The sequence below is a fragment of the Hipposideros armiger genome, unplaced genomic scaffold (genome assembly GCF_001890085.2).
Source record: "Hipposideros armiger isolate ML-2016 unplaced genomic scaffold, ASM189008v1 scaffold_19, whole genome shotgun sequence".
Classification (NCBI taxonomy): Eukaryota; Metazoa; Chordata; class Mammalia; order Chiroptera; family Hipposideridae; genus Hipposideros; species Hipposideros armiger.
In genome coordinates, this window is record NW_017731369.1 from 7,414,128 (window position 1) to 7,424,326 (window position 10,199).

The following is a 10,199-nucleotide window of genomic DNA, read 5'->3' on the forward strand; positions in this document are numbered from 1 at the left end:
AACAAAAGTAGTGCATGATCGAGAAATACAAAGCTGATAAGTCATTATTTCCAAAGTAGCAAAAACAGGAAATGAACACACACATATTCCATGTGAGCGGTTAATGATAAAATGCTTGAATTTAGGAACCTGAGGGATTTTACTTGTTTACATATTGAGGCATTTTTTTTCCTGCATTACTATGACCTAGGCACAGTAGCAGCTGTAAGTGATATAAAAATTATAGAGCTCAAAGTAGTAACGCTTGAGCTAGACTGCAAAGGGAAGGGCCCATCTGGGCAGAGGCGCACAGTAATCGAGGCCCAGGTATGGCAGCGCATAGTGTTTGAGTAAGTTTAGTTGAGGTGGGAGCCAAAACTCAAATAGAGGAGTAACAGGAGCTCCAGGCAGAGAGGGGAGGAAAGGTCACAAGGAGGCAAGGGCACAGATGGGGCCAGCCTAGCAACCCCACAACCAATGGGCACATAAGGAAACTCGGGCTTCTCTATAGGTCAAGGTAAGCCCATGGGCTTTGCAGTCAGACACGCTCAGTTTGAAACGTGACACTTTCCAGCTCAGTGATCTTGGGCAGTTATTTAATCCCTGAACAAAAGGTATAATGGTTCCCACTGTATGTGGCCGTGGCATCAACTAGGTGAACACATGCAAACTCCAGGGCAGCACCTGGTGGTTCTCGATGCTGCATGCCACCAGCTGCTGCCATCAGTGGTGCTGAGAGACATCCTAAGCAGGGGGACCGTGATCCAACATGCTAGACAGGTCCCTGCTCTGAAAATGCACTGGAGAGGAGAACCCACAGGTGGTAGAGAAGATGGAGGCCTTGAACCAGGATGGTGGCCCAGTGATGGGAAGAGGAAACCATGATGGCCCTACAAGGTCAGACCTTCCAAGACTGTGAGGGCTGAGACCTCTCGAGAGGGAGAGGGAGCTGTCATGGACTTCTAGGTTTTGTTCCAAGTGCCCGAATGCTGGTATCAATCACGAATACTGGAAACCCACTTTAGAGGGCGGCAATGAAAGTAATGGTTGCATTCTAGGCATACTGACTGAGGTACCCATGAGCCATCTAGGTGTAAATGCTCAATGACCAGCAGGTTCACAGGGATTTGGGGTCCAGGCGAAGGGTCTCAGCTGGACTCTGAAGTCAGACAGAGCTGAAGTCATCAACAGATCAGCAGTAGCTTCAGCACAGGCTCAGAAAAGAATGCTCAGACATTGTCAAGTGGGGGACCAGGAAAGAGCCTGGAGAGCACTGACATTTTAAGGGGCAGAAAAAGGGGGAATCGCAAAGGAAACAGAAGTGGACAGAAAGGCAGGAGGAAAACCAGGCCAGCATGTGCTCAGCAGACCCATGGCACACCAACACTTGTGTATACCTGATGTTCCATAATTTAAAAACAGAAAGAAACCAAGGGAGGACAGAGTTTGGGGTGGAGCGATCACAAATGACAGGTGAAGAACCAAACTGTCACCCAAGGAGTCATTCCTGACCTTCAGAGAGGAGAGGAGGGTGCTGAATGAAGTCAGGGTGCAGGGGCTAAGGAGTCACGGAGAACACACTCCTCTCTGGAGTGGGGCTGTGGGCGTGCAGAACATGTATATGATCACACGTGACAAGTACGGCAAGTCGGGAGAACTACATGAATGGTTAACAACTTACTGTGAAACGCATCAAAAAATGCAATGTCTTGATGGATGGAGAGATGGGCAGATAAGGGAGAAGCAAGTAAAGTAAAATGAAATTGTGAAATTTAGACGGTAGGTATTCACTGTAAAATTCTTTGAACTCTACTATGCTTTTGAAAGTCTTCATAATAAAATGTTGACTAAAGGGCCAATAGAGAAATTTTAATTATCAAGGTTTCTCAATTCCAAATGCACATTACATTAGAATCTCCAATCCAACCCAAGAAAAATAATATACTACTGGTATTTCAGAATTTAGGTTTTACTGTAATTCTTGTCTTATTAGAATCCATGTCCTAATTCTTTGGGTTGGGTTTTGTTTTACCAAAAGTACCAGACTTTGGGGGTTCAGTCTTTTCATTATCTTTCATCATCATAATGCTGCATGAGAAACCCAAAAACCTTAGCGGCACACAACAAAAAGCATTTATTTGGGTTAAAAATCTGTCTTAATTTACAATATGGTAAATATCTATAGATAAAAATCTACATAAACAAAAGCTCTTTGGAATCAATTTTTAAGAATGCAAAGGAACTAACAATTATTACCCCAATAAACTTTAATTAAAAAAGAAAAATAAAGAATGCAAAGGGGTCCTGTGACCAAAAAGTTTTAGAACTTCTGGTAGATGATCTGCAGTTTAATTAACTTCAATGAAACTCTTTCACTCTCTGAAAAAACGATAATTTTTAAAAATAACTACTCAAAGTCCAGAGAACCAAGTTACAGAGCTTAGAGTATTATCAAAAGTAATTTCCACCTCACTGTGTTCATTATAAACATCTCCTGAAGTTTCAATAATAAATGAGTGGCTGCATTTGGGAAGACGCAGAGCTCCCCCAAAGTGTGCAGGCTGGTCCTACATGACATTTCTGGCAGTTACCTATTGCTGAAGCCAGGTGCAGGCAACTACTATACTGCTCTCTCTACTCCTGGACTTGAAAATCTTCATAATGGTATAGACAAAAAGGTGATGCTTTCACTGTTTAAAAGCACCGCCACTTTGACTTTCTTTTTCTATTCTCTTCAGCCTAATACAAGTGGTTAAGAGAATAAACTCTGGGTCGGAATCCCAGCGTAGCTTAGGAATATTACTTACCCGTGACTCAGTTCTCCCATCTGTAAAATGAGGTAATAATCTCTTCATGGGATTGTGATTAGAATTAAACAGGTATAACTGAGCCCCCACAGAGCTCTTAGGAAGGTTACATGTGTTGGTCTATGTAATAAGCTTGGGACACAGCCTGAGCAGAGCAGTCAGGGGTTCAGACTGTCCTTACTGCGGTTCCCTGAGCTTTTGAACAAAAGTGGAAAAGTCTGACCTCTTCATGAGTTAAATTTTATCAGATTTCCAAATATCAGGTAGGTTACAGAAAAGGCAGTGAGAAAACCTTATAGTGATAACACTGAAGAGTGACTTCAGTCAGAAGAGCAAAAACCTAGGCCCAGAGTATTACGAGAAGTGGGACTAATAAAACCAAGTTAACTTGCTTGCCAATTTCTGGAAGGAAGAAACTATTATTACTTGTGACCAATGAATGGAGAATACTGTAGATAATTAATGCTGTTTTGGCACAGCTGACGCTAAAGTTGGCTCACTGGTGCCTCTCTGGGTACCAGCACACACAGACAAGAAAATGACAGAGGTAACAGCCACGTATTCTGCAATTATATTAAAAAAAACACGAGCAAGGTGTCTGGATGATTATGTCTCAAGGAAAAAGCACTGGTAAAAAAGAGGCCAGCCCTTCAGATCAGGAGAGTGCAGGGCACGGGTTCCATGTTGGATGGTCTGGAGACAAAGGGAGCAGCACCCCATCAGAGGCCTGCTCCCTAGATGACATGCAGAAAGAAAAGAGCCGTTTTAGGGAGAGAAAGTCCCTGTGATTGAGTGGCAACTACCCATCCCCGGAGTGGAGGCCCTGCTGCATCCTCAGAATGACGGTACCGTGAGCAGATTATATAAAACAAGCTGACTGCACTCCCAGGGCTGCTATGAGGATTTACTGTGTTAACACCATAACATAGTCACATATACATAAACACAAGTGCAGCCATTATCAGGACACAGATATATCCAGCATATGACACAAGTCATGGAGAGGTGGTTCCTATGATTTTGTCAGAATGGAGCTTTATTTTAAAAACCAAGTGTTTATTAAGCATCTGTGAGGTACAAAACACTGTGCCTGAGAGGGAGACAGAGAAGGGAAACACACAAAACAAGCAGGTGTGGCTCCCACCTTAATGCAGTTCGATTCTAGAAGAGACACAAACAAAAGAGGGAACAAAGGCCAGCCAAGTGAGGGACCCACCAGCCTGGAGTACTCCAGGGTCTTGCGACGACCGTCTGAAGTGGGGTCATCCTGGCCCCCCTGATGACTCTGCAGACATGGGATTCGCTGCCAGCCCCACCTAGTCCTACACATCACCTTACGCTCCTGCAGGAAAGTCCGCCACAGCTGCACACAGCCCACCAGCTGTACAGCACGCTGACCCTGTGACTGCGCAGCTAGCTGCACAAAGTCAGGCACACGAGAACCAGGGAACTCGCAGCTTCTTCTGAAACACGCCCTGTGTCAGTTCAGAGCTGCATGGTCCACACTGAGCTACTGCAATTGCAATGAAATAAAAATAAAATTTCAGGTCCTTAGTTACATGCGCCACGTTTCAAGTGCTCAAAGGGCACATGTGGCCAATGCAGCCAAGTTAGTACAGCTGCAGACCATTCTATTATCGCGGGAAGTTCTCCAGGAGAGTGCTGCTCTAGAATTGAGGGCTTATTTTGGCGTGGGTCAAGGTGGAGGGTATAACTTCCATTTTTTCCTCCTTAATAAACATCAATAATTGAGATTTTTTACAGCCAAGATACAGTCATGTATTCCTCAGAGAATTTAGAAAAATACACCTTACGATGACTAGCGTTTATGCAAGATCTGAAAGCACTTAACCAAACATCATCGCAAAATCTCCCCTCTGCACTGTAGTGCATCTCCCTCCCTTCAGACGCACCTTTGGAGTGTTTTCCTACAGTCCTCTTGGGCAGCGACTCCTCAGTGGAATGTGCTGATGTACGTAGTGCATTTTCCAAACTATTACTGACACTGCTGACGGGGGTCTCGGTTCTCGGAGTGACCTGAAGGAACACAAATATAATCATCTTATTTCCTTCCGTTTGGTTCATGTGGGATGATTTCCATTGTTCTTTAAAAGTCATTTATGTTCACTGTAGTTTCAAATTGTTCTATAAAATATTACCAGTGCGATAAGAAGCATTTCCTACGAAAGACAAACATTCCACCAATCCACTCCTCACCAATTTCACCACTGAAATTTAAAAACAGCCCAGATAACTTTAAGCAAATATGGGAATTTGCATCCATGGTTCACTCAACTAGATAAAATTATGTCACAGCCAAGCTGTCATGAATTATATATCTGTATCTGAGGCAGAGCCTACACAATTAATCACACAGCAGGATTAACACTGTCCTTCTACAAATCTTCAATAAATCATGAAATGCTCCAAAATCAACAGTAAAGAATGGAGTACAACTGCATCTAGTTGCAGGTACGTTTTATAAAAGCATATTCTGAAACCGTATTACAATTCCATTTCTAGGAATTCATCATACAAAGTACTTACATGTGAAACATGTGTGTGTGGGGGGGGTGGGGGGTGAAGGGATGCTCACTGTAGCATGTTTGTAATAGTGAAAAGCTGAAAACATCTTAAAAAGCTACCAAATAGAGACCAAAACTAAATAAACGGTGGAGCATCCACAGATGGACTACGACAGTCATCAAACCACCATGAAAGCTCTTCTACCTACAGGAAGATTAAAAACAAGCCATGGAGTATCATTCCATCCCATCCTCTTTTTCTTTGGTTTAAAGTGAACATGTTTGTGTGTAAATGAGTGGAAAGGGGCCGGGAAGGATACAGTAAACTCTTAACCGTAGTGACCTCAGCAGTGGAGAGGAGCCTTTCTTGGGTAGGGTGGGGAGACTGCAATACCTTTTGTTTCCCCTTAATAATAATTCTGTATTTGAAAAATTTACAGCCAAATATATTTGACTTGTAGGATTTACAAGAAAAAAAAATGACCAATGCTCTAACTTATTCAAAGTCACAATTTAATGTCTGCCACAATTTCAAAGAACAGTAGAGGGCAGTTAAAATTTTAAAGCGTATCCAAAGAGGTGTGAGTTTTCACAGGTGGAGTAACACGGCTACACAAACAATAAAGGGGAAACATTTGGGGGAAAAGAAGCATGACCTTCAGCCCTGAGTCTGATACAGGCTCTACCTGAGACATGTACGTGTCCCTCTAAGCTCTCTGGCCTCCATTCTCATCAGTGTACTTCATTACCTGGAGAGTAGTTGGGAGCTGATCAAAAGAACCTGTAAGGGGGTGACCAGTTAGCTCAGTTGGTTAGAGTGTGGTGCTGATAACACCAAGGTTGCCGGTTCGATTCTCCACATGGGCCACTGTGAGCTGCGCCCTCCCTAAAAGAGTCAAGTATGCCATTGTAGCATGAAAGCAATGTGTAACCAATGGTAATGGCTGTTCCCCAATAAAATTTAAAAAAATAAAAAGAGCCTGTAAGTGCACTGCAAGCACAGACCCCATGGCCCGCATAAAGGTCTGGCCCGGGGATGGGCACTGAGGCAGAGGCAGAGAGGAGGAAAGGATGGAGACTGCCGCCACTCCTGCAGGGCTGAGCTAGCATTTGCCACATTAAACAGACAGCGACACCCAGTCATTCACAGAGACCTGCATGTAGTAAGGCCCACATGCTATACACACAACAAGCTCTCTCTACTACCACCTTCATTAAAGCCACTGAAGCAGGAAGGCTGCTCCGGCTTTGTGGGGACAAGTCTCACCGGGCACACACAGCACAGGACTGATAGGTCCTACCACACGAGAGACGCTGTCCGTGAAAAGGAACTCATCACAAGCCTAGGTAATCTAGAAGTTAATATAACTCAAGGAAATAACCCCGTCCATCCAGTCTGTTATCTTTTGATAACATTACCAAGATGCTATCAAGACAGTTAAAATTTTTAATTACTTATATTTATAATTTAACGCCATTGGATTATTTCCCTTAGATTTGGTAAAATTGGTTTCATCATCAAAATGGTCAGAGTGCTCCAGAAATGAACTTCTTTTCCTATTAAATAACAAAACTAGTAAGTACAAGTAATTACTCAAAAAGCAAGATTTTTAGTTCCAATAGTAAATATTACTATGGGAAACAACTCAGGAGGTTAACATCTGTAACTGTGTAATAAATACAACCACAGCAGATTCCATCCTATTTGGCCTGATTCTTAGGAACCTCCATGCTCTCTTAGCCACCTTGGAAAGCAATTCTAAGTCCTGGTCCTAAGAAGAGGCTGACTTGTCTGGACTAGTGATAAACCTCTCCTACCCCTAGCGAGCGCGCGCGCACACACACACACCACTTGCCCACCCTAAAACATCCCATCAGCCACAAACAGAAAACCGGCCTCCAGCCTCTCAGCCTGCAGGAGGGTGGGAGAGGGAGAGAAGGGGTGCGTGGAGGAGAACGCACTACAGTCACTATGTTTAGTGCCATGGCCGGGAGAACACAGCTTGAGAGTTGGACTGAAAGGGTGGTTCTCAACCGTGGCTGCATGCGAAACCCTGGAGGCACTGGAAGGACATACACCAATGTCAAGTCCCAAACACCCCAACTCAATCGGAATTTCTGGACTGGGGCTGGGACGCTGGTTGTGGTTTTCTCTTGTTGTGTGCCTTAAGCTCCCCAGGTGACACTAACTGCAGCCAGGGTGTGTGCACTTGCTGATGGCCCCAAGTCCAGGTCTTTAACTGCAGCTACCATCTTGTTAATTCTCAGCAGAGACCAAGAGGAAACCCAGAGAGTACAGGAAGCTCCTTCCATGGACTAACAGGAAAAGCTAAAGGGTGCAGGTCTAGTTGCCATGCTACAAAGAGAAAGGAGAAAGCTCTGAGGTACCCTATCGAAAGAAACATGCATTGCACGACATAAATACATGAAAGAAAACTGTCACGTTGTAACTGCTACAACAGAAATATTAGTTTTCCTCCGTATTTTCCCCAAAGTACTTCTTTTTAGTTTTCCAAACATTCACGTTTTCCAACCGAGCCTTTATCTTTCCTCTGCTCCTTTGTTTACATTGAAAGCTGTCTTCACTTGCATTTCCCAGAAACGCTGTTTTTCGGGTTATTTTTGGTTAAGTTAATTTGCCCATGTGACCTACGCAGTTCAACTCAGATGCTCTCTGACTCACGCTCACAGCGGCGCTCTAGTCACCAGCCTGATGTGCATGAGAAAGAAGACTTGATCAGTTCCAAATGTCGCCTTCTGCTGCCGCGAGGAAGGCGCTGAGAAAATGCTCTCCAACAACAGAGGCCGACTCAACCTTGAGGGAGGGCTTCCATTAAGTTCGAAGTCCGTTTTTATGCAAGCTCCTCGCTTTATTTCTAAATGAACACTCTGGATGCTCCCGGCATCTTCCCAGCCAGCCTCCTGGATAAGCCCCCAGGGCCTGGTTCCTGGCATTTCTAACATCTCCCCACTTCTCCCCTCTGCTCAGTCTCACGCAGCCGCTCTGGGTGGGCTCAGCAGCCAGGTTCTGCTGCACCCTCTCCCTGGAGTGGCCCCCTCGCTGCCATCACCAATGTCACCTTCTTAGCAAGGGCTTCTTGAAGCTCAGTGAAGCAGAGACCTTTTGTCTGTTTTGTTCACTGCTGTATCCTCTGCACTTCAAGCAGTGCCTGGCACAAAACAGGTGCTTAGTAAGTATCTGTAAAATATATGACTGGATTTTCATGAAATTTGGGATTGACCTAACAGAAAAAAAAAAAGCACCTCTATTTCAAAGTAAAATACCTGCAGTCTAAATTATGTACTACGCAGTCATCAGAGTACTTCACCAGATCTAACACAGGACTTGCAAAGCTATAGCCATGAATGAAATCTGACTCTGAAGCACGCTACTAGTCATGAGGCACATGCTCCATTCTGTGGTTCTGCCAGGGAAGTGATTATGGTCTGACTTTGCCACACACCTAGGGAGACAGCAACGGGCTCATGTCCCACCACCTGGACTCACAGCGCACGCCTGGCTCGGAGAGTTAACCCTCTAATTGTTACAGCTGCTTAAATAGAGACTTGGCCTCTGCTTCCACACTTCAATGTGCAAAATGCCTCCAGATCTTATTAAAATGATGGTTCTGATTCAGAAGGTCTTGGGAGGGTGGGGCCTGAGCCTCTGCATTTGTAACCAGCCCGCTGGGGTGCTGCTGCTGCAGAATGATTTCAAGATAAAGGAGCGCTCCATGATCAGGACCTTCACAGGCAGAACAACCTTCTTTTAGAGGGGATGTAAAAAGGAATCCAGAGCTGTGCATCCAATTAAATCGGATGAACTCAAAGACCCCATCCAAGGATAAGGTGTGAAGATGACGCAGTTGAAGCATCAGCCTAGAGAAAGGGCACCTGTTGGACAGCATGGCCCCTGCTGATTCTCTCCCTCAGATATTTACACTTTTCTTTAATGGTTTTCCTCAGTCCATGACATCTGATGAAAGAGGCCTAACTCTACACAGGCTGCTTTAAAGCTTTGTGTTCAAAGCTCACTTTTAATATTCATGGGCCAGAATCACAATTTTCAGAAGAGAGTTTTAATTATCAAACATCTATTGCATGAAAGACCCCTCAAAGTCATCCAAATGGGACATGGTAACATGTCTGTGGACTGAAAAAGAACCCCAAAACACTGACTGCAACAGATAAGCCGACTAGCGGCCTGGGTCTCCAAAAGCCTCACTTCATGCCACTAACAGGCCTCTGAAACAGCTCAGAAAAGGGCGATGCGTGCCACATCGGGGGTTTTACCTCTCCTTGTGAAAACACAAACAAAAACCACTTGGAGCTGTTTGATGAAGCCTAATGACCCTTCCCAGAAATACGTATTCAATGCATAAAATATGCCAGACTGCAAATCAAGCCAATTACACTAAAAAGTTATCCAAGTCTGTTATCAAAGACAAATGTGCTTCTGACACACTTGGCAAGCGGGCGTCCTGTAATCTGAAGTGGGGGTGAGCACAAAGGATATCTTAAGATGCCCCAATCACTGCAATGTGAAAACATCTGGTTTCTGTTGGTGACCAAGTCACAAGCACTGTTAACACCACCGTGGGTTTTGGCCTGCTTTCATAATGGCAGCAAATGCTGTATTTCCAGTTCAGAGGCCAGCACAAGCAAAGCTGTGATCTGCCCCATGGCCTCTAGGAGTGTGGGGGCCATGGCAGGGTTGGCCAGCAGGCTGTCGATGTGGGGAGGGCACTGGGTAGCAGACAGGCTGATATGCCAGGCCACCCTCAGATTAGGACGCGGTCACAGGTGTTCCCTGCTGGACCAAAGTGCCAAGAGATCACCCTATCGAAAGCACTTGGATGGTCAGTTCCCTCCTCACTTTTTTTTTTTT

At 44.7% G+C, this 10,199-nt stretch overlaps 1 protein-coding gene across 1 annotated transcript in view; it reads right to left on the reverse strand.

The window, feature by feature from the left end:
* Positions 1 to 10,199, reverse strand: part of ZCCHC14 (zinc finger CCHC-type containing 14) — a 71,372-nt gene that overhangs the window by 41,307 nt on the left and 19,866 nt on the right. Inside the window, exon 2 of the mRNA XM_019635069.1 lies at positions 4,700 to 4,823. Within this exon, the coding sequence (XP_019490614.1) occupies positions 4,700 to 4,823 (124 nt within the window). The remainder of the gene's footprint in view (positions 1 to 4,699; positions 4,824 to 10,199) is intronic.